The 25,470-nt window shown below is 37.0% G+C and overlaps 1 protein-coding gene across 1 annotated transcript in view; it reads left to right on the forward strand.

The window, feature by feature from the left end:
* Positions 1–501: 501 nt before the first annotated feature.
* The window catches only part of LOC106646939 (serine/threonine-protein phosphatase PGAM5, mitochondrial), a 326,599-nt gene continuing 301,630 nt past the window's right edge, over positions 502–25,470 (forward strand). The window contains exons 1-2 of the mRNA XM_089598499.1: positions 502–535; positions 631–712. Coding sequence (XP_089454625.1) covers positions 502–535; positions 631–712 — 116 coding nt within the window. The remainder of the gene's footprint in view (positions 536–630; positions 713–25,470) is intronic.

The following is a 25,470-nucleotide window of genomic DNA, read 5'->3' on the forward strand; positions in this document are numbered from 1 at the left end:
TGGATTACTGACAGTGAACAGTTTTTTCTTTATAAAGTATAGAGATGAGTTCTTTATTTTCCGTCTAGTTGCATCAAATATGAAATATAACTCTTTTGTTACTAAATGGGATCATAATTGGGATAGGTTAGATTCACATCTTACAGTATTTGAATTAAAAACTCATAAATATTTCTCACTTCTAAATATTTAAGTTATAATTGGCTTGTACTTATGTATTATTTAACTGAAGAAGCCCTTTGTATTCGTAACTTGAATGGTAACATTTAATCGTTAATACATCACAGCAGGTCTTGAATGTTCTAGAAGATTTGTCTAAAATGGCATGCCAAAGAGAAATATTCATTAATTTTTTTGTCCAAACCGTCTGCTAGTGAGCAGTGATTTGATCTAAGTCGTTTTATCGTAGTTACGTGTCTTTTATATTTGTAGCTATGGAACCAATAGGGTTTTAATTGTGATTTACTGGAGGAGTTTGACAAACAATCAGGTCCTTTGTACATGGCTTTTGATGTGACTAGGCTGTGGAATTGGTGTTGGTCAAGAAAATAATTTGTTCATAGAAGTTTAAGAAGTGTAGAAAGATAAGGTGGAACCTATGTCAGTTTATGGCACCTTTTTAGACCACAGGTCTGACTTGTTATTACGTTCCATGCCTGACTGAGAGTGGTTGTAAACAAGTTATACCTTTGGCCTCTAGCAAAGACCTAAAGTAAGTAGGGTTAGATCTGTACGATAAAAAATATACTGTGCGAGTTTTTATTTTTTAATAGTAAGCAATTTTTTATGGATCTAGACATGCTTTTAAAGTTGACAAAAAATTATTATTACATGGTCAGGAGCATAAGAAATTCATTACCATGTAATTGGGTAATTGGTCGTGCTTCTGCAGTAAATACTGAGATTATAGCTGTACTTCAGACTCTTGAGTTTGAGAGAGAGAGAGAGAGAGAGTATATCTAATGAACTCATTGTCAGAATTTTTAAGTGCATCTGTAGTCGCTATTAATGCTTGAGGATTAAGTATTTTATTGAAGGTAAGCAAGGATTAAGTTTTTAATTTGGAGTCCAGATGATGTCTTGTTACTGCAAAGTGGTTGAAAAGTAGCTGTAGGGACAAGGGAACGGGACGTCTTAAAATTGGATGTTAGAATTGGTGATGAGAGATGTATTTTTAAAGGAAGAAATGGGGTGAGAATAATTGAAGTTCTGTGCTTTATGTTGATTTCAGAATTGGTGAAGAAAGTTCATTTTTTCGTAGAGTGAGTTTTTGCATTATAAGAGTTTCATGATGAAATTGTCTGAAATCCATTTAATTCGTTTATTTACCGCAGTCAACGATGCCTTTTAGGAGTTAATGTCTACTTTGACATCACTCCTAGGGTCATCGACTGCGATCGGCCTTGACTTAGCAACTGGTGTGACTCTGTGCTCGATTACGTCGACGACATTAGCGTTTATCGGAGCCTTTAATTTCTCATTATCGAGTTACGCTGCCGGCATCGAAATGGGGCCCTCGAGTTTGTTAGAGAATCTCACGTCTCTCGAGGAAATGACTTTCTTGGCATCGGTGAGCCAAGTACGATCAGCCTTGGAATTATCAGAGTAACCGAGAAAAATTCCCTCAAGTCCACGACGATCGAACTTCCCTCTCGTCGGGCTTTGGCTTAAAGCATGAATCTTCTCGCCGAAAGACTTCATGTGCGATATGTCTGGTTTGCGTCCAGTCTAATTCTGGTACGGTGTACAGCCAATGGTCTCTGTGAAACATCTGTAACGGATGTAGTTAGCGGTATGAATGGCTTCAGCCCAGAAGTGCGTGGGCAGGCCGAATTGCGCGAGTAGGCAACGCACAGTCTCGACAAGTGTGCGATTTTTACGCTCGGCTAGACCGTTCTGTTGCGGCGTGTGCGGCACGGTAAATCGACGCTTGATGCCATCGTCTTTTAGCGACTTGTCTTGCCTGCCGTTGTAATATTCCTTACCGCCATCGGACTGGAGTTCCTTGATTGAATGTTCGGTCTGATTTTCGACCATACTCTTGAATTCAATGAGCTTGTCGGTGACTTCGCTCTTCTCCTTCATGAAATAAACGTGACAGAACCGGGTATGTTCATCAATGAATGTGACAAATCATCTCGCGCCGCCCTTAGATGTGGTCCTCATTGGTCCGCAAACATCCATGTGAATCATTTCGAAGGGTTTGTTGGCATAATTCGATCGAGATTGAAACGGCTCTCTGGTCATTTTCGCGACGGCACAGGTGGTGCAGTTGCTGAGATCTTCGATCGTTACTCCGTCGAACCCGACTGCATGTTCCTGTAAGATCATGGCTTTCAGATCTTTGGCGTTCAAGTGCCCGAGCTGAGCATGCCATTCATTGATGTTGGTTTTAATTTTGGCGAGGGCGGATACGTTGAGTGATTCCTTTGTCCCATTCATGTAGAACAAGTCACCAAGTCGCTTGGCGCGCGCGTGAATCCTCCCTTCTGCATCCATGACCAAGGCGCATTGCTCGTTGAAATTAATGTTAAAGCCTGCATCGACTACTTTCGCGACTGAAACGAGATTAGTTCTGAGGTTAGGCACGTAAAGTGCATTTTTCAAGGTTATGCTTCGCGTGTCATCTTTTGACATGATGTTCACGTGTCCTTTGGCGCATACGCTCGCCGTCGCATCATTGGCTAATTGCAAGATCCGTTGACACACGAAAAGTTTATAAAGGTATCTTTATCGCCGAAAACGTCCGACGCCTCCCGCTATCTAAGCACCACTTGTCATTCATCGTCGCCCTGGTGAAGAAACACAAGCCTGAGGTTTCGACTTTGCCCTCCTCTCAGCTATTCTTCTTCTTAAAACAATTTGCTTCCTTGTGTCCCTTCTTTTTGCAGAACCCGCATTTATAGTTTGGTTTTTTGTTTTGCGACCCAACACCACCTGACGGTTGTGTGGTAGAGCAACCCGTTACGCGACCGTGTTCTTGCTTTGGTTTCGCAAACATGGACGAATTTTGAGAATTCTCGTTCCCCCTATGGTGAGACTTATACTCCTCAAGAATTTTTATTTTCAGTATCTCAAGGGCAGGGAAGTTGTCGCGTGACTCGATAGTGCACCTGAAATTCTCAAAATTCATTGGCAGACTGTGGAGTAGCATGATGGCCAGCAAGTCGTCCAGCTTGGTGCCCGTGGACTTCAGCTTGTCGGACGCGTCGAAAAAATCTTTGAGGTGGTCGACCATGCTGTCGCCATCCACCATCTTGTGCTAAGTAAGCTGTCTGTACAGCGCGGCTTTTCAAGCAGGTGTTTTAGAAGCATACGCCGACTCCAGCTTTTGCCAAACTTCATGATATCGACGCCTCGGAAGAAGACAATCCCAGTGCCACGGACTGCGAGCAAAACAATTCCAACTCTATAATTTAACGAAAACAATCCCAGTGACTTATGCTACGATGAAAATAATCTCTCCGTACTACGTTGTGACGAACAGAATCCCTTTACGCTACGCCGTGACGTAGAAAATCCCAGTGCTCTGTACTGCAACGAAGAGAATTCCTCCACTCTACGTTGCGACGAAGAGAATCCCAGTGCTTTGTACTGTGACGAAGAAAATCCCACCCCACTATTTTGTGACGAAGAGAATCCCTTGACGCTATGCTGCGAAGAAGAAAATCCCAGTGCTCTGTACTGCGACGAAAAAAATTCCTTCGCAGTACGTTGCCACGAAGAGAATTCCACCATACAATTTGTGACGAAAATAATCCCTCGACGTTACATTGCATTGAAAATAATCTTTGTGCGCTACGTTGCCACGAAGGTAATACCTCTGCGTTGCGTTGTGACGAAAATAATTCCTTCACATTAAATTGCGACGAAAATAATTTCTTTGCGCTCTGTTGCAACAAAGATAATACCTCTGCGTTACGTTGTGCCGAAGAGAAGCAGTAAGTTTTCACTTATTAATAAATTAATAAATAACATACACGTCAAAACACGTAATCACGTAAGGTTAAACATTGAGCTCCTTTAAACTATGTATTCCTTTTGGTTAATATGTTTTATTTATCCATAAATAGATAAATAAAGGAATACAAAGAACAATGGGCGAAACTTCAAGTCTCAACACCTCAAAACTACGTTGCCGGAAAATTAAATAATTTCTTCGTTAGTATTTTGTAAGCTCTCATGATAAGTTTTGTTGTTTTTACAGAGGATACAATAAAAAATAATATTTTTTGTCAACTTTTTTATATTATACATTTTTTAGCATACATCTTTATATGCGAAATTGATATTTCTTATAATTTCTCTTGTATCAAAGACGAGATTGTTTATCATATAAAAATAATCTTATTTCATATATCACAAAGTAATTATCAGATACTACTTCTTTTACAAAATAATACTGATTAAAAGTAAAAAACGCTTATCTAGTTATAGTTCTGAGGGGTGTATGATTTTGTGTACAAATGTATTATTCTTATTTTAGTCGACACTTTGAAAAAAATTTGTTTACACTCAATTTTGAAATTTTTCGTGGTTGCTTTCAATAAAATTGATCTCTCAGGGAGTATTTTAACATTCACGTATGAATTTAATGGGAAATAATACGTACTCATTTCTAAAATTATCTCTTGGACGATTTGATGAACACAAAATTATACACAACTCCAAAAACACTATTATAACTTTGTTGCACTCAGCATTGACGCTTATTGATTACTATAGCATTATAATCAATCTTCAGTGTGTCATAACTATACTTATATTTAACATTAGAGAAACAAAATATTAATTAAAAAGTGAGCTATACCAAGCATAGCCAACATGAGTTTGAAAGAAATAGAATAGAAAAGAGAAACAGAAATCTTTTTAAATCTCAAGTACTGCTTTAAAATTATCAACTGACGCTTGTGGAATAAGTTTTTTCAAGAGTATCGTTTTTAAAGCCTTTTTTTTTCTGATCATTTAAAGGTATTCGTTCCTTATAGGCCAAAGGCAATTTGTATATAGTGACATCATGAAGCGAAGTGCTTCGCTTTAAAATTTTCATACTTTTAAGCTCGTCAAAGAAATTGTATTTGACAGAAATGTCCATACATTTTGGTTTGACACGTATTTCACGAATGCTTCCAATTTTCACTGGTTTCCACAAAAATAGATCTGCCAAGGAGTCAAAACTATATAAATCATTTTGATGGATTTCTTTCACATCATAATATGTCTCGTTCTCCTTACTATCCCGGATCATTTTAGCCCATTCCTTTTGTGTGAAAATACTTTTATTCTTCGTGTGGTTTTCGATTCTTGCGTGCATGGTGTCGCTCTCTGACTGGGTGTGCCCTACTTCGAGAAAACTATTTAACAAAAAAATTTTATTAAATTATTTGTTACATCGAATGAAGTTGAAAAATTATTTGTGCTGAAAAAGTTACTGATTGAAATTCATTTTAAGAGGGAGATTCTCATTAGTTCACCGAAAGACATGGTGAATTTTTTAAGCTTTTTTTTATATCATGGTGAATTTCTTTACACGTACTAGTTTCGTTACACGTGCTTCGTGCGTGGTACTTTTTAATGTGCTCAGATTAAAGTTGGTAAAAACATTTCGATATTTTATTATTTTAATTACATAACACACTAGTTTGACAAAGAGTTTTCTTTAGATCTTTTAAAATTTTTGTCGATTTAAAATTTACGCATCTACTAAATTTCATATAATCGTTTTGCCAAAAAGAATTGATTTTTTTTTTAGAGATCGAATTAAAAGGCCGAGGTTATGTGAAAATCAATATTTTAAGATAAGATTATACAAATTTTTTTTTCCTTTGCATTCACATATTATGTGATGCAATCTTTTATTTCCTTGAGCTCGGACTGTGAGATGCTGAGTATGAAATCTGATTTGGCCTTTCGATCTTTTGCTAACCAGGTTTTGAGCTCTGCTTCGGCTGTGGCGCTCGCGGTGGTTGTGTCCGCTACGTCCGGGCTAGGAGGTGGGATTGCGCCCGATACGTAGTCCCAACCGTCTTTTTTTATGAGCAGGGCCTCTACCGGAATCTTCCAAGTATCGTAGTTCTCTCGGGAGAGTAGTTCGAAACGCGGAGTGTGCGATACGTGTTAACAGTCCGACATGGTGGATACGTCAAGACTGCGCACGTGGCGAGTTAACCTCACTTCCGACTTGAACTTCCTTTTTTTTTCTCTCTAATTTGGGCTATTTTTCGCTGTCAACTGGGCCCATAACCTGTGACAGATGGGCTTGGGAAAATAACCGAGTTATTGTACGAAAAGGAATTTATTTGGAACGAATGTATAAGTACATGTTGACACTCAGACAGCTCAAAGCCAACTGAACACAAAACAGCTAAATTATAAGTGGATATAACATAACTCATGAGAACGCGACATTAGGTGGGATCAAGAATGTAATATTTGAATCATGAGAGAACAGAGATTAAATGTAGAAACAGAAACTTAACACTTTTCTTTTTTTTTTGCTTTGAATTACTTACGAACTAATACCGCTGCGTATTAGAGTTTCTACTTAAAAGAGACAGTAGAATACGTAAAAACGATTATTGCACGAAAAAATTGTTATAGCGAACTTATTTTATTTTGTTTCATTTGTATTTGTAAATCAGCGACATTTGGTTTTCTATATCAATTTCTTTTTCATACAGTAGTGATATATTTGAAATTTGTTTGTAAGAATGCTATAAAACTGATTTTGTTCGTTATTAATTGGAATTCCATATTAAAGGTTGTTCTTAGAAAATGAGGACGTACAATATCTTTACTTATTTTTCTATACCCCCCCCCCATTTTACAACAAACACCGCGCAACATAGACGTATATATATGTATACATGCATACATACATGGATATGTTCTTTTTATATTTTACAGTTGTATAATTTTAAGACTGAACTAGCTTTCCCGTAGGCAGAGTAATTTTTTTTTTCTCGTGAAAACTAACTTCAAAAAAATTGAAATAAATGTAATGTGATATAACATTTATAAAAATGGTATTTGCAAAATTAAAAATTTTTTTACTAATTATAAATAGTATTAAAAAACATTTAACTGCTGACGGTGAGTAGTCCAACTTTAAGTTAGTTTCAAACAGATAATACATTACATTTCAGGCCAGCAAGTGCTGGCGATAAATAGCTTAACTGTATATTAGTTTTTTATATAAAATAAAATATTTTTTAGGGGAGAAAGTGCTGGTTGAAAATAGCTCCGCTGCGTTTTAGTTTGGTACAGTAGTCAAATTAATTCTTGGGCAAGCAAGCACTGGCGATGAGTATCCCTAATATAAATGCTTCATTTACAGAAAACACATTAATTTTCAGTCTAGCGAGAGCTGGACATACGTAGATTAACATTATGCTAGGCTTTACAGAAAACAAATTACTTTCTAACGAGCTGGCAAGTGCTGGTGATAAATAGCCTAACTATAGATTGGTTATGTTGAGCAGTATTTGGCGCGGTTAGTACTTGGATGGGTGACCGTTAGGGCTTTACGATACCTCAAGAGTACTCTTGATATTGTCTTGTCTTGTCTTATTTTTCAATTTAAGATACACTTTAAAATTTCAAGACAATACCAAGATGATGTTCTCAAGAATATTGGTCTTGAAAATATTCTTGTGAATTTTTGTGTACGCAATGAAGAATTAATATAAATAGCAAATTGCTTAAACTGAAAAAATAAATACATTTAATCAATAAATAAATTTTTTTGGAACGAATAAGTTCAAGGAATACGTGTTTGGAATTAATTTTAATAAATTATTTATAATGATTTAGTTACATTACGTTTTGACAAAATTAGTTTTTAAATTAATCCTGAAATACTGTCATATAATGAGATCAATAAACCTTTAAATCCTTAAAATAAAATAAACGAAATTACTAATAAAGCTTACCATTTTATAAATTAATTTGACAAATTTCAAACTTAAAAGAACTTTTAGCCCATGAATTTAAAGAAACTAGTGACTTAATTTTATCAATTTTGAAAGAAGTTCTCAAATTAGTCGTTACTGATGAGCTTTTAGGAAATAAACGTTCAGCAGGTACATAACACGCAAAAACACCGAGAATATCTCCTGACATACAAAAAATATTTTATAATACTTTTGATCGGAGTGATAGCACAAAAAATAATATACAGAATAGTCAAGTTGATACCACTCATCATTAAATGGTATAGAGAACGTAATACGTGATCTTTCTAGTATAATAAAAATGAAGAATGGTGCAAAAAACTGTATAAGACGACAACTGAGACGTTAGTATGCATAACTTAAAACAACGGCGATACTTCTAGTAGTGGTATGAATTTGCTTTTTGGATTGGAAACTTAATAGTAGCATGGAAAAATTACTATCGCTAATTTTTTGTGTTTACAGTATTTAGAAAAAATATTACACCAAAAATTACGTATTAAACATCATAAATTACTATTTACATTATAATTACTATTTTTTAGTACTTTATGTACATAATTATAGTGAATAATTTCAAAAATCGAGACTTTTCAATAAAATTATCTTGAAATTATAGTTGAAATTATTTTTTGTCCCTTATTCTTAAGGTAAAATTTAAACCAAGAGTTCGAGACAAAAACAAGACAAGACCAAGATAGTGCTTGTCAAGACCAAGACAAGAGGTGATATAACAACTACTATTAAAATAGCAGAGAGGTATCTTATCAAAACCATTAGCATTAGTGCGAGCTGACAAGATAGCCAAACGCACATCGTCAAAAGTTACATGGCGAAATCTTTGATCTGGGTCAATTCTAGGTAAAATATCACTACGTATATCGTACATAGGAGTAACGCTGCTGTTACCAACAAAGTGACGATTCACAGCATCCAAGTCGAACGGGATGTTCACCTTTGGAGTTGCAGATTCTTTTGTAAGACCCAGATTATTGATCACCTTCCACTGTTGAGAAGTGTTCTTGCACCTGCAGCTGCAATCATAGTAGTATGCATGACAAGCATTTCTTATCTCAACCTGGGCTGTGTTTCGGTTCTGTTTATATGTCGCATGAGTACTGTTTGAAGGTGAGCGTCTATACGCTCTCCATGCTCTGTTACGTTCTCTGATGACAGATTTAAGATGTGAAGTTATCCAGGGTAATGGTCTGCATTTTCTTGTTATTGTTTCAAAAGGCGTATGTTTATCATAAAGGCTAGTTATAGTTGCCGTCAGAACACCCACTTTGTGATTCACACAGCTGCTAGAGTCAATGTCATTTTTTAGGGCAGCAACTAGGTCTTCTCGAAATTTTTTGCGTTTAAAAGATTTAAAATTTCGACGAGAGATAACTGAAGCATCGGTGAAAGGTGCAGCATGTTTTAGTTTGACAAAGATAGCATCATGCTTAGAAATATGAGAAATTCAAGCTGGAAGAAGCCCTCGATGTCCACTCGCTCAGACAAGCACATGTAATCAATGGTCGAGCTGGAATTTTCGGTACGGTGAGTAGGCCTATATAGAACAGGATGAAGTCCTAGCACTTGGAGAGACTCTTTGAAAATAGTCACACACTTGAAGACTTAGCATGCCAGTCTATATCGCCCTTTAGTATAAGATGGTCATAAGACGAATTGCAGTTCATGATTGCCTTTTCCACCTCAGACCAAAATCCAGCCTTAGGGGGATTGTAGGCAGTGACACGAAGAAACTTTGACGAGGCAGTCTGGATCTCAACTAGCAGAAATTCAGGTTTCCTCGAATAAGCTCCACCTTGAATTGAACAGGTCACAAGTTTACTTTTTAGGGAAGAGTGCATATACAGGGCAACTCCACCACCTCCTTTAGTTGCAGGCAGCCTATCACAGCGAACAAACGAGTAATCGTGTATGTCAACCAAAGCAGTGGGCTTATCAGGCTTGAGAAAGGTCTCACTGATGCCTAAAATGTGTGATTTATTAACAGACATTAATTCATGCACATCAGCAAAGTGTCTTAGTAGATATTGTGCATTTATATGACCAATTATAAAGTTATTTGACATTGTAATTGGTCAAAGTAATTTTGCGCTCAATTTTTTTTTTTTACTACACACTTTGACCTGTCAGATGCATTATAAGCCAAGTTAGGGAATTTCGCTTCACGACAATTAACATAGCATAATGCATTTTTTGTTTCACAAGCCTTGGATTCATAGCTCCCTGCACAATATCAACCGCAAACATTACCTTTGCAGTTGGCTGCCGTATGACTAAACTTCAAGCATTTGTAGCATTGGAACACAGTAATGTGATCAGCAAACCTGCAAGACTGCCATCCGATGGAGATACGACCCGTTTAAAACAGTTGTGCTCTGTGCTTGGGTTTGAGTTGCACGATACAGGATCGGAATTTCTTGTCACGAGCTGGGTACATGTAAAGTACTTTAATTTCATCCGGAACACAAGTAGGAAGATTTTGCTTTATGACAGCATCACAAAGCTCTTCCTGGGTAAAATCAACCGAAATATCATGGATAATGATCCGAGGATCAAGCTTAAAATCTTCTTTAACTTCGAGGCTAACTGTCCTCGACTCACTGCAGTTACTCAATGACTCTAAAGCTTCGCCCTCAACGGCCACAGAATTACCCGTCAAAAAAGTAAACCCATTAACCTTGAGTCGCATATCAGCAGGCTTAATGACAATTAAAACAGCTTTTTTCGTTTCCTGCGAAGAACCATATTTATTCTCAGCATCAGGACGAGGGCCTAGTATAATCCTCTTGGACTGATGTATCGGAATGGGCTTATTTTTGTGCAATAGTACACGATGACCAGCTCCTGATTTAGCCACCTTGTCTGCATAGGTAGCTCCAGCAGTTATTGACATCGTAGTCTTAGAGGCAGAGTTAAGAGCAGTAACAGCTTCATTAACCCTCGAGCATGCATCATTGAGTACTATAGAACAGGAGTTTGTAACATTGTCAATTGCTAGCTTGTTAAGGTAAGCGCTTTCAAGTGAACTAAAGATGTCAGAGAATTCATTTATCGTATCATGCAGTTCTTTTTTTCTTGGCGTTTCTTTCTCCGTGGACAGCTGAGATAGTAGTGTATCACGGATAGAAGTCATTCTGCTACGAAGCTTATAAACATCTTCAGCTGTCAACAAGGTAACATCAGTTGAGTTCTCGAACAGTTCGTCCTCGATATCAGAAGCCACTGTATTGAGGCGTAGTTGGCTCAGACAATTTGGAGGTTAGAGTGATGAATGGTCGTCCAGCAGTCAGTTATCTGCAGACTCTCCCGGAGATAACACTCTCGACAGAAGTTGCAGAAAGGAGGCATGCAACCGACCTGAAACCAATACGCCCGAAGGCACAGAGCAGCAGTATGGTGTCCAAGATCACAGAGCAAAAACGAGACAACCATTGCTTAGCTAACCAGACTACTCAGAGAGAGAGAGAGAGAGAGAGGGAGAGAGAGAGAGAGAGGGAGAGAGAGAGAGAGAGAGAGAGCGAGACAGTAGACGATCAATAGATCTCTCTAGCTCACTTACTTTTACAGGTACTGCAAAAATGCCTTTTTTCATTTTTTTTTCTCAACATTTTGAGCTTGTCGAAACCAAATTAAAGTGCTTATTGCTAGGGAATTTTTCGCCCTACTCGCTGGTATTCTTATTTTTTCTGTATATCAAACCGTTACAAGATATAAGTAAAATGAACTTTGAAACATGATTTTAACATTATGAGATCACTTAAAAACAATTGTAACTATTTTATTTTAAATCAGCGGGCTAAATGACCTATAATATAAAGAACGCCCAATTATCGTTCAATTTTCTTATTCAAAAGTTTCTCAGTTGGTATCCATAAATAATAAGAACAAAGATTGGATTAGCGTGCTGCGTAGCACAATCGATAAGGTCCTCAAATACCAATTGAAAGGATGTGGTTCGATTCTCGAAGTCAGTAAAATTTGAAAATTTTATTCACGCATGTATAATATATAATACATAATATATATGTATACGTATGTATATGCTATAAGTACAATAAATATGTGATGTTTAATTATTATATACGTTTTTACATAGCTATATATACGAATAGTACACTTTACAAATGAGAGAGAGGCGGAAATAAGCGCGCGAAACGAGGCAGAGAGCCAAGCCGATCCGAGCCGTGCCAAGCCGAGCCGCGTTTAATCGGAGATCGTGCCATCACACGGGTCGCTTCATTGCGTCAGTCGAACCCCCAAAAGCGCCAATATATGTTTCACATCAAAAAGAAGGTGAGCTAAACTCTTTCTTAACAGAAGTTTCCAGTAAACATGACTGCCTGGGTACCTCACGGTGATCTTCTCTGGCCTGCTGTTGCAGCACCAGACTAATCGGAAGGAGAACTATAACGTCTGAAGCGTAAGAGCTAATTGTAGAGCTCTTTCCCAACGCCTCCTGGTATCACACTAGAGACGTTGGTGTCCAAAGCACCTTTTTGCAGAGCTCAGTCGTTCTGGTGATCTGAGAGAGGGAGATTGATTCGCCATGCTTGCCTGTTGGAGACTGTTCCATTCGCTCAAGTTAATTTTATCTTTATAGCTTCACTTTTAGGTTATTCCTGTGCAGACCTAGGAGAGGATAAGTGATTCCTGGTTGAATTCTTACAGTCAAGAACATAATATAGGGTCGTCGGAGGCAAGGATTTCCAGCCTCGAGACGAATAACTCCGTTTGTGACGTCTGCCAGTAAATGACTGACTTGGTTTCATAATGTCCGGCTTAATATAGTCTCTTAGTCAACGAATTGTTGCTGGAAATGGTAGTAAAAATGTATTTGTTGGCAAGGTATTTAACCTTAGATGGTCCTTAAAGAACCGATGAGATTGATGGTTAATTAGGGAACGTAAATACTTATGACGCCCTGAAAAAGGTCAGTGGTGACATTTTTAGTCATTTCTTATTACTATCGATAATGGAGAGCCGGCTGCGTGTAGCTCAACTCTTACCCCCAAAGTCTTTGCGTACGGAGACCATGCTCGAGAGAGGTACGCCGGTCGCCGCCGGCCAAAGAATATCCCGTCTTTAGGTAGTTCCCTAGATAGCCAATCGTTCACCATTGGTCGGGGAAGTGGGCTTGGAGAATACCTCCTCTGTGGATATGTCTTTGGGACGAACATCTGAAAAGGAGGCTGATGAAATTTCCAGTTGACAAGGCTGCCCCAACTTCTCAGGGTTATTTTCCATGGCTTATTGTGGTAACAAAATATGCTCCAGTACCATCAGGTAGGTTGGAAGAACAACCTGTAAATCCCTAGTTATTTCAGCAGACTGTGCTTTGGCTAGACGTCTTCTGGTAGTATACACTGGAAACGTTGGCGTTCAGAATGCCTGTTATTGTCGGTAGAGGGGATACCTAGCTGCACGACTCACAACTTCATTCTTGAAGCACTGCCGTGAACGACTGTGATATTCAGCAATTCGCTCTGAGATATTACAATCAGACCCACTTACTTCTGTTGCTAGTAGCTTCAATTTCACTTCTACGCCACCTAGCGAATCCTACCGAATTAAAGTGAAAAACTAGCGTGTTTTTGCAAAACTTTGAGCTTATTTATTGCTTTTGTTTTTATTTTTTTTGAAGATAATAATCATACTAAACCTATTTCGGAAGTGTCAAGAATCAGTATACAAAATTTCAGCAAAATTGGTTTAGTAGTTTTTGTGGTTAGCGTTTACAACGGTTTTTGCGACTTTGCTTTATACATTTGTAAGAAAACACACAGAAGAAATTTTTGTACGTGATTCAAAATTTTTCATTTTTCACTAACGAAATACTGAAGAATTATAGTAATTTTTGATAATTTTATAGCTTGATATCTACGTTATACCTTCTCTTATCTGCCTTTGCTTAGTCATCGATAAAACATACAATTTAATCACTGTCCATACTATTTGCGGGTACTTCTCGCTCACACAGGCTTTGTTTTACACTGTATGCCACTTAAGTTACCTATAGCCTACCGCGGGTCGAGGAACAGTGCTGCGAAGGCATAACATTGCTGTGATTAGTTCTGATACACGTAAGGCCCACTTTTATGCAATAAGACATGATGTGTCTGTGAGAATTTTTGCCTGCAGTATAAATATGTACACCTACCTAAATACATCCACACACACCCATATAGTGCAGGAAGACGAAAATAATTATTTAGTATTTCAAACACATTGACATTGACGCGCGTCAATTGATACGCTTGCCATATTCAGGACCGTTTGCAGCACTTTCCCTTGTCTCACTAGACCAGTCATTAAACTTCTATATTGAGAAGTTCATATGGATTGATAATTTCTTAGAAAATTTTTGAATCAGACCTGAAAAAAAACGATAAAAAAGTATAAAAAGCGTCCAAAAATGCAGCGTCATATTAAAAAACGTGTTTACAAATTTATTTCGCACATATCTCGTTAACAATAATAGACACGCAAAACATGAATATTAACGTATACAGCCAAAAATTAATGAAACAGTAATAGTATTGGAGAATGCTAAATGAAGTGTATTGGCAAAAACTTCTACTACTATTTATCACGTATTTGTTGCCCACTTGTAAATAAATACATGGAAAAAAAACTAGCACGGCTGCTCACCCTACACGGAGAGAAAAATCATGGAGCAAATGCATAGTGGCGACGGAAATGCCTCCCTTTTTTGAACCTATGCGATTGGCTTATGACGTGTGTGCTTTCAACGCACGTAAGCTATAGCCCATAAACATAAGCGCTAGCCATGGAGCAAATGCAAGAAGATTTATTTCCAACGTGCCTTTGGGTTTTCAGGAGAGAGGGGATACCATCATGCAGCAGTCAGCATAGGTATGTATACACTTCTAGTCTACTACACACTATAGCCGACTATAGGAAAGTAGCCCTTCTTTCCCGAAAATCCAAAGGCATGACGGAAAAAAGCCAGTGCACAGTGGTCTTCTTGCGTTTGCTCCATGGAGTGTGCTAATGCTTATAGCTTACGTACGTTGAAAGCACACATGCCATAAACCAATCGCTTAGGTTCAAAAAAGAAAGAGCATTGCTATTGCCGCTATGCGTTTGCTCCATGATTTTTCTCTCCATGTACAGAAACATTCTCTTGCCCAAACACACGAAAGACGGCACACCTATTGATTAAGCGCACGTTCCGCCGCTTCAGCGCTCGCAGCGAACCCTAACATCAGATCAGGCTAACTGACAAGTCGGTGTGACAGGCGTGTAATATGTTTTTATACATACATATAAACTTGACTCGTGACCCGTTGCTATCCTGCGCTACTTGCTGCATATGCCCTGTTAAGGTTATATTGCTGTTGTGACGATGAAATTCATCGTGTCGTCATAGATTGTGCAGTGCAATTATAGAAGTAAACAAATAAAGAGTGTAGTGCAGGAATTTCGTATGTTTTTGTGTAAGTTTTGTGGATGGACGTAATAATAATGCTTCTGTTTTGTTTCTTCATAAGTGTACAATGGTTTTTGATTTTATATTTTTTAAATTTATATATCTACTTCAGCCAGGTTGTATGATAAGGAAATTGTAAAAACATAACCGCAAAATCATTTTTTTGGTATTTTGATGTCATAACTTTAATCGATTTTGTCAACAAAAATTTTTTAAATACATCAAAGTGATCTGTTGTTTCTAATAAAAAGTATGAATATCTTATGTTTGCTTTGGTAAATTGCAAAATAGTAAATAGTGTCATAATGTTCATGTTAAAGAAAGTTTATTGAAGAATTTTACACTATCCTAAAAAGTAGGCTTTTTCTATAACGTAGGGAAAAAAGTTGACACTATAATTATTTAATTATTTGGATGAGTCAGACATACTTGACATTTTACAAAAAGACAATGATGCAAGGAATTTTTTGTCAGACTACAACTTAGAGAAGAATGCATTATTCCCTCATTTAGCTGAACAGCAAAATACCAACTATGTTGGATGCCCGTGAAGAGCGTCCAGCAAAAGATTATTTTATTTTGATATTTTTATAAAATTCTTCTGGAGTTTTGAAAATAACAAAAAACGGCAGCGTTAGGGGCAACCGTATTGCCTATGTTGTGGTGCCCTTAGCGGCCGCTGTGACCCTTAATCAAATGGACCATATACGTTTGGGTTAGGTGAACTACAGAATCGGCCTAGCAAAGAGTAGGCCCGATCGCTTCAGGTGTCTGGGTTTCGGGCATCTTGCACGCAACTGCAAGGGCACAAGCAGGACTTGGGCATGTTGGGGGTGTGGTAACAGTGGACACTGGGCCAGAGTTGCCAGATTATCTCCAGTGGAAACCGCCACCAGAGGTCAGTAAAATCGCCCAAAAACCGCAAAAAACTGGATGCTTTAAACCGCCCGAAACCGCGCAAAATTCAAATGGTTCCGCCCAAAAACCGCATATTTTAGTCCAATAAAACAAAAATTTAAATCTTCATTTTAATTTTATTTACCTACAACCATTGTTCAATCCACATGATTCAAAACTGTGTAAAGTTCAGCTCTTTGATAAATGTGTACCTATAATATACCATATTTTTGACATTAAAAAAATAACGAAAAATAGCGAAAAATAACGAAAAAAGAAAAGTATAGCTGAGCGTTGAAATATAAAGAGTTTGGTGATTGCCATTTTTTAGGTACCAAATATGTACTGATGTATTGGAATAAAGCTACATACTCTCACCCGAGTCATTTCAGAATTAATTATCAACAATAACACGAAGATAGAAAATAATGGTCAAACATTTTTCGTTTATTGCATTTTAAATTAGGTGTGGTACAGCCTTATTGTTTATTGACTGAATAATATACTGTTGAAGGTATGTTTGTTCTTGTATAGATACCAAAAGTAATTCAGTATACCAGCGTCTCAGACATTATCGAGACTCAAGGCTATCGAATGAAAACAATAATACAAGTATAAAGTACATGTTTAACGTACATGTGTAGTTATAACAAAGAAGCGTCGATCGTTCGTTTGACTATTTAAATTCAAGTTTAGTGTGCCTACAACCTCAGTGTGTACGCGTTAATATTATAATCGAATCGTGAAGTCGTGGTTTGCTAGTGAGCCGATTGAAAAGCAACGGTTTTTTGTGATTGCAAGTAATCTGAGGGAGTATCAAGTTTTATTAGTGCAAGCATATATCCAGTTACGATGGGCAAATGGAGCAAGTACAAGAAAAAAATTCCAAAAGAAATGGTTGGAAGAGCCGGAACTAAAAGGTAGAAAAGTAAACAAACTTTTATTACGAGTCTATTACTTTGCCATTTTCGTTATTTTTCTTTAATAGACTGGTTGAAAGAGACCCTGGAAATAGACGTACTTAATGGCAAAGAAGAGGCTTATTGCATGTTTTGTAAATGTCATCTACGAGCACATCGCACTGATTTGATCGATTATTCAAAAACGATAACGCACAAAAGCAAAGCGAATTCATTTAATCAGAAGCAACAGTCAACTCTGACTCAAATGGGTACATAATACACATGTAACCAGAATTTTTTTTTTTTTTATTCTAATGTGATTTTATTAACTCTAAGGCTTCAGTACCAGTAATTCTTTGACAACTGAAGCCAAGAATATAGATTTATGCTTAACTACGTATGTTGCTGTCCACGCGTTGATAAGAACAATCGATCACCTCGGCGAAATTTTAAAATTATTGGGTAGAGGTAGTTCGTTGTAGAACCTTCGGTTGCATCGAACAAAGTGTTAAGAACTTATTACAGCCGTACTTGCTCCCTCATTATTATCTGAATTAGTGAAAGATATTGGTGATAGTTTCTACTAGGACTTCAGCCACAGAAACTGTTTGCAATAGGAACTGATGGTGCATCGAATATGTGCGGGCCTAATAATTCTTTTTACACCCACCTGCGCAAGATTGTTCCAAAATTATGTTTAATTAAATGCATCTGCCATAGTTTAGATAAATGTGCGCAATACGCCTTTAAAAAAATGCCGGATCATTTAGATTACTTGCTGCGTAAATCTTATAAATATTTCGCACACAGCTCTTTAAAAATAAATGAATACAAGGATTTTAACAAGGTACCGAAAACAATTTTTTAAATGTAAGTAAGTTATATTTATATTTTAGAAATCAAATTTTAATCTAATACATTACACGCTTATTTCGGAAGCGATAAGGATACTTGCCGATCAGTTTTAATAGATACATGATGAAAAACAAAAACATTAGTTTTTAACAAAATAATTTGTAAAACATGCTTTGCGTGTACCTAGGATTTTCCAAAGATTTTAATATTTACTCTGAACTCTACTTCAATCATATTTTTCGAGCGTACCCCCAACGATCTGAATTTGAATTTGGATGGACCATCAGAAGAAAGTGATTAGAAGTTACGTTTATTTTAGCAATCATGAGAAGGAGTACAAATACGATCGTTTTTAGTAGACATATTATGAAGGAACATTTTTTCATGCAAAAGTATATAGAAACTTAGCTTTAAATATAGAGATTTTTATGTAAACTTCAGTGCACCCAACTTCAATTATATTTTTCTGAACGTGTCCCCCAACCATTGAAAATTAAATTTTGTTGGACGATCGGAAGAAAATAATTGACGTTGGGTGCACTTGAGTAGATACTTTTAAATTTATTTTTATTATATTATAAATTTACTTTTACACGTTGTTATATGTACGCATTAATCATCCATGTGTTTTGAATAAAACAGTAAGTATCAATCGAATGGAACTAAGTCATTGGATTTTAATTAATTTTTTGAATTGAACTTAAAAACCGCAAATCAAACATTTTCCCGCAAAATTTATTTTCTAAACCGCCCAAAAGACGGTAAACCGCAAACCGTAATTTCCCCCGCAAATTTTATTCAAAAACCACCCAATCTGCGGGAAACCGCCCAATTTGGCAACACTGTAACGGGCTCGTGGTTGCCCTACTAAAGAAGTGGAGTGCTACCTGTGCCGAGAGGTGACCCCGATACCATGTGGCAGGATCTGCAGTATGTGCGGCCATCAAGGTACCTGGAGGAGACAATCGGAAGTGATGGCGATGATTCTGCAGGGCAACCTTCAGAGGTACTGGCTCTCGCAAATAATGTTAGACCAGTAATCCCGGAATTAGAGAGCGGCGCTGCTCATGATAAGTTAGTAGTATTGCGAATGCCCGGGAATATTCTGGTACAGCGACCTCACGGGTATGGCAGCTGTGGTGGTCTGTGACAGAGACAAATTTCCAGTTTCTGACTCTGGAGCCAGAATTGGCTTCGCTTGCATCAAGAGTGGCCGTGTTACCTATGTAAATTGCTACATCTCCCCAAGTACAAATACAAAGTGACGGCTTAGAATTTACCCCCCTCTTATTTTTTATCTACTGGTTCTATGTGGTTGAAACTGGTACCTCTGAAGTAAAATTTGATGCGCTTTCTCGTAGTGTTACTCAAATTGTCATAGGTTCAACCATTTTTAAAATATAATTTCTATTTTTGAGAAAAAAAATTGTATTAGTTATTTTGACTTTTAATTCACTTCCTCCGATCAGATAATTGTGTATAAAAACGTTCTGATGCAAATTATACCACTAGGGCATGCTTTAAAATTAAATTACATCTGCCCCTATTTTAAATACTTTCCCTGCAGGTTTAACCTCCGTTCTCAAGCTACTAATCCTAACTTCAAGCATACAGAGCTGAGTTTTGTATGTTTTATTTGAAGGTTACAGTTCTGGTATCTAGTTTCTTGATAACTTTTGTCCTTATTTTTCAAATAATAACCAATTGCAGCTATAGGTACCCGAGAATTGAGATCAACTTTAAATTTAATTTCTTCGTGCAAAATTTAAAACATAAGAATTTGTTTTGTTAGAAGCGTGAATTATTTTAAATAATTTTTTTCTCCGTATCTTGTTCTTTAGCAGAAGTAACCAAATGCTGTGTGTGAGCAGTGCGAGCTTGCCTTCTGTTTCCAGACTGCTACTGGCAATAATAACGATTAAATAATAAAACTGGCTCTGCAAATCGTGTTATTTGTATAAACAAAAATAATTAAAAATTAACTGAATTCTTTTACTTGAAAAATTAATAAACAAGCATTCCTCGTCGCTACTACTTTGATTTGCTGTTTCCAGACCGCAACTGACAATAACACCGATCAAAGAATAAAACTGGCTTTGCGACGCGTTTTATTTTTATCAACAAAAATAATTGAGAATCAACTCAATTCTTCTACTAGAAAAATTAACAAACGAGCATTTCTCGTCGCTACTACTTTGATTTGCTAATAAAACTTTATCCTGTTAAAATAACCACTGATAAAAAGATCTATTATTGAAATAAGAAGTACAGGAATATCTCCTGGAGATTAGATCGTGTGTATGTATAAAACTGTAACCATTGCTGCGTTTCATCTTCCAGGAAAAAATATAATCTACGAAAAAACTTGTAAAACGATGTATTTATCAATTGATCCAACAGAGAAAAAATCATTAAGTAGAACGATTTATCGGTAAAACAATCTGCCAATCAACTGATTCGCAAGTAAAACGATCTGCTAGTGAAACGATCCATGTGTAGAACAATCCACTGGTGTAACTATTTGCTCTGAAAAACGATCAGTCGATAAAATTATTCACCAGCACAACGATCTGCTCGTGAAACGATCTGCCTGTTGAATGATGCGCCTGTAAACTGATCTACCGGTGTAATGATCTGCTAGTTAAACGATCTGCCTATAAAACGACCGACTGATGTAATGATCTGCTTAGAAAACTACCCGCTCATAAATTTATCTGTCCATGAAACGATTCACCAGCACAACGATCTGCTTGCAAAACGATCTGCCCGTAAATTGATCTGGGGCTAAATGATTTTCTCGTAAAAAGATACACCTGTTGAATGATGCGCCTGTAAACTGATCTGCCGGTATAACGATCTTCTCGTGAAACGATCTGCTAGTGAAACGATCTGCCTATGAAACGACCGACTCATGTAACGATCTGCTCAGAAAACTATCCGCTTGTAAATTCATCCGTCGATGAAACGATTCACCAACACAACGATTCTCAAAGCCCAACGTCGAAGTTTCCTGCGTAAGGATCTTCGATAACGTGTTTCTTTGAGAGAAACACAACCAGAAAACTTCTATTGTGGGCTGTTTTTAAACAGTGCTCGGCTATTATCTACTACAAATTCAACTTTTGGCCAAACGCCAAAGTTTACCGAATCAAGATCGTTCGCTGGACTTTTTTTTTGTGAGAGAAGCGTCAAATAAAATTTTCAGCAGTGCTCAGCTGATATATCCGATAAGCTCGACTCGTTGTCCAAAGTAAAAGTTTCCCGTGCAGGAATCTTTGATATTTTTTTTTGTTTTTTGCAAGAAACATTGTCTAATAAATCCAGTTTTTGTTAATTTCCAGCAGTACCTAGCTGATGTCTCTGATATGGCCGACTCGTGGTCAAAATTTAAAGATTCCTGCACGGGGATCTTCGATAACGTGCTTCTTCCCGAGAAACACGGTAAATCGATCCTAGTTTGTGCAGAACTTTAAGCCGCGATTCAGCTTATATCTGCTAAAGCAGTATGTGCAGAATTATAGCCACGATTTTGCAGTTATCTGCTAAAGTCTTGTCTCAAAGCTCAACGTCGAAGTTTCCCGCACGGGGATCTTCGATAACGTGTTTTTTCGGGAGAAAACTTTATTGCGGGCCGACTTCAAACAGTGCTCGGCTATTATCTACTACAAGTTCAACTTTGGGACAAACGCCAAAGTTTACTGAATGGAGATCGTTTGCTGAACTTTTTTTGAAGTGAAACTTCTTATGGCACGTTGTGAATTTTTTCGAGTGACACGAAATTTCTGAGCCCCCCACCACTCCAGCCGCTCTCTCTCTTTCCGCGTCTTCCTTGCCACCACATGCTATACTAACAGTGCATCCCTACCACTCCAGCCGCTCTTTCTCTCTCTGCCGCGTCCCCCTTGACACCACATGCTATACTAACAGGCATCCCTACTACTCCAACTCCAGCCGCTGTGTGTGTGTGTGTGTGTGTGTGTGTGTGTGTAATGAGGTATCATTTGTTATTAAATTACCTCAAATACGTATTTTAGTTATACTTTTCTGACGTATGAGTTATGAATTGCGAAAAAATTATATTATTAGAAAATTAATAGAGATGCCCACAAATTGATTTAAAGTGTTTTTATAACAATATAACCTCATAAAATAAGAAAAATCGTCATATCTCGACGGAGAAGCAAAATAGGCCAAAAATACCGATTTTTTACGGGTATCCTTAAGGGGAAATAAAATATCGAGACGCACAAATATAAGTGTCATTTGTTGTGATTACATGACCTCAAATTCGTATTTTCGCTCTATCTTTATGAAATTGTAGGTCTATCTTAACTCGTAACAATAACACAAATGATTGCTTCTCATATAATTTTCTGTATAAAATGAGTTCAATATTTGATACTTGAAGTTTCACTTCTATCGTGGGTCCCACGACCCATTTTTTTTGTGAGAGAACCGTAGAATAAGATTTTCAGCATTTCCTAGCTGATATCTTTGATAAGCTTAATTCGTTACAATGCCATAGACTTAAACAATAATAAAATAAGACTCGAATCTGGAACGTCATGTATTTTTGCAGACGATCACTGCATTGACAGCGTCAACGGATACGCATTTTGAAACGTTATCTCTATTGACTAATCCGACCGTAATCGTTATTTAAATTTTTTTACAGGATACGCAAACAGTATACTCGAAAGAGAAAGCGAGTTTAAAGCGCTGTATGTACTTGAATCAGACCATGTGTCGTACGCATTCAAACACCCTTTGTGTTTTATGTAGTACTAATAGATCCGGAGAAGAAAAATTTTCCAGCAGAAAAAAACGTCGATACAAACAACATAGATATGTTAACGTACGTCAATTCTAAATTTATCTTATTAGAAAAGCACTTTAGAAAACAAATGGACGAACTTTATTAACTTATGCCTGGCCAAGATTACATCAGCTTTTTGCCCCGGGAGGTAGCACATATTATTTTTTTTATTTATTTGTTATTATTATTTTTTTTTTACCAGGATACCACGGCAGCCTATTGGACTAGTCACAGGGCCACCCACTTACCACCTATGTGTGGGGGTGTTTTGTCACACCCATTTCCAAACCTTTTTCCTCATATCCTACCTGATCCATGGGCACAGTGCAAGTATCTCCGGTGGAACACTTTGCCAGTTAAGTTGACACTCTCTGCACTAATAGTGCATCGGGTCGACTCGCCACTATGTAGCCTTTCCCTGTAAAAGACTCCAATATTGCAGGGCGTCCACTCCTTGTTGGTTAAGCCAGCGCTCTCAGCCGAAGCATCGAATCCAGGCTAATAAGCATCCCCGGGATGCCCCATGTTTCAGGGACCACTCCTCGCCGGTAAGGCCGGCGATCCCTGCCAGACGCTTGGCATCAGGTCCGCTAACCCCTACCTATAGCTCTAACACTGTTTCGCATTCACCCAGGCCCAGAAACCTGTGCGGCAAGGAAAAAAACCCTGGAATTACTCTGAAGGAAAATTCCACGGAAAAATCTGCCCCGAAATAGCCGGGATTACATAGGAGCTTTTCCCGACGAAAACAGTTTTTGAAAAAATCTGCAATTACCGGGAATCGAACCTACGACCCCTAGAACAGCGTTGTTTCAGTAACAAGCACGCTTACCACTGAGCCAACGCCGCTCATCGATACCAATATTAATTATGAATGACGACAAAGATAATTTTGCACATTGAATAAGTGATGTTATATAAAGATAATTTTGAATTAAATCATGTATTGGACCATTTTTCTTAAGATTGCTAAAATCAGCGTTCGGATTTGCTTAAGCGTATGATAAATCTTTACATAAGTCGTCAAAGTGATTTTTAAAATATTTTGAATTAAATTAAATTTTTGATTCATGAACTTTCGATACATTATGACTTTTACGTCCCTCTTGTTTTGCAGAAGACTGGCCAGATATGTTTTCTGAAATAAATTTCAAAAAATGAATATGCGTGTCTAGAGATTCTATTTGAATTAACAAAAAAAATCAGTTTGTGCATGAAACAGCTTTGGCCTTGATACATTATACATTTTATTTTGTATTATTTGACTTAACCCAGTAAAAAAAAGTATAGATATTGATTTTCTTTATCTTTTCTCAAAAGTGAGTTCAGAAGGACAGTATCGGAAAAAAAGTTAGCACATTGTAGGTTATTAAGGCTTGTAATAGTGATTAATCTGACAGTTTTATAATGAGTTTGTAAAAAATTAGTCCTGCGTGACAAAGATCTACCTTTCACAAGAGATTTTTTTCTCAAGCTCACTGCTCACACAGAAAACACAACCTTAATATGTCTCTCAACCTTTCTAAAATATCTGTTAAGAGATTTTAATTTCGATCGAGCTTTCAGTAGATCATGTACACTTTGATTAAAAAACTCGAAAAAAAAGTTTTCACTCATTGAAAAAAAAAAAAAAAAAAAAAAAAAAAAAAAAAAAAAAAATGAAAAAAGAAGAGAGAAAGTAAAAAGAAAAAGCGCACGTGCCCTCGTGTGTTTATGTTGAAACAAATACAAAAAGTTAATGTAGTTGAAAATGTAAATAAAAATTTTTCATGACTAACCTTATAATTTCTCTTTGATGAACAATCAAGTGAGTCATCAGGTAGCATAAGCAGAGGATGTTCTTCGTTAGCCGTGTCTGAGTCAATTGAAGATTTACTACAATTCGACATTTTTCGCAAAAATACAGTTCGCAGAAAAGTTTTATTAGACAAACTGTACTACAGCTCAGCAAAAAAGATAATGTAACTCTCTCAGTCGTAGGTAAAACTGATCAATCAATACATGGTAAAATAAATGACGATCAAATTTTGTGGGAAATATGTTATACATGGAACATGATTGTAATGTAAGTAGATCGTGAAAGCAGAAATCATTTTTTGTTGTCAAATCAATTACTTCGACAATAAACAATTTAATATAGGGTCAAGAATGGTCATCATTTCGTTATAGAAAGTATTCAAACTTTTTTCGCAGATAAAAAATTGTAATCAAACTTATGCAACTTCATCTCTATATGCTACCCATCAAAATTGGATGATTTTAAGATCACCAAAGAGTTATAAACATAAACAACTATGAATAGTTTCGCAAATTAAACATTTGACGATGAAATCTTGCATGGCAGAGAACAGTAAATGGCAAATTATTTATAACATTTCACTAGCAGGTTATTTAACAAGCAGATAGTTTCACAGGTAGATTAATTTTTAGCAGATCGTTGTACGAAAAAAAACGTTTTACTGGCAAATCAATTTACGGGCGCATCTTTATACGAGCAGACCGTTATACTGACAGATCGTTTCATTAACTGATCGTTTTACGAGAAGATCGTTACATCGGTGGATCGACTAACAGGCAGAT

The sequence above is a fragment of the Copidosoma floridanum genome, unplaced genomic scaffold (assembly GCF_036245765.1).
Source record: "Copidosoma floridanum isolate Cflo_tuat_1 unplaced genomic scaffold, Cflo_Japanese_pri ptg000006l, whole genome shotgun sequence".
Lineage (NCBI taxonomy): Eukaryota > Metazoa > Arthropoda > Insecta > Hymenoptera > Encyrtidae > Copidosoma > Copidosoma floridanum.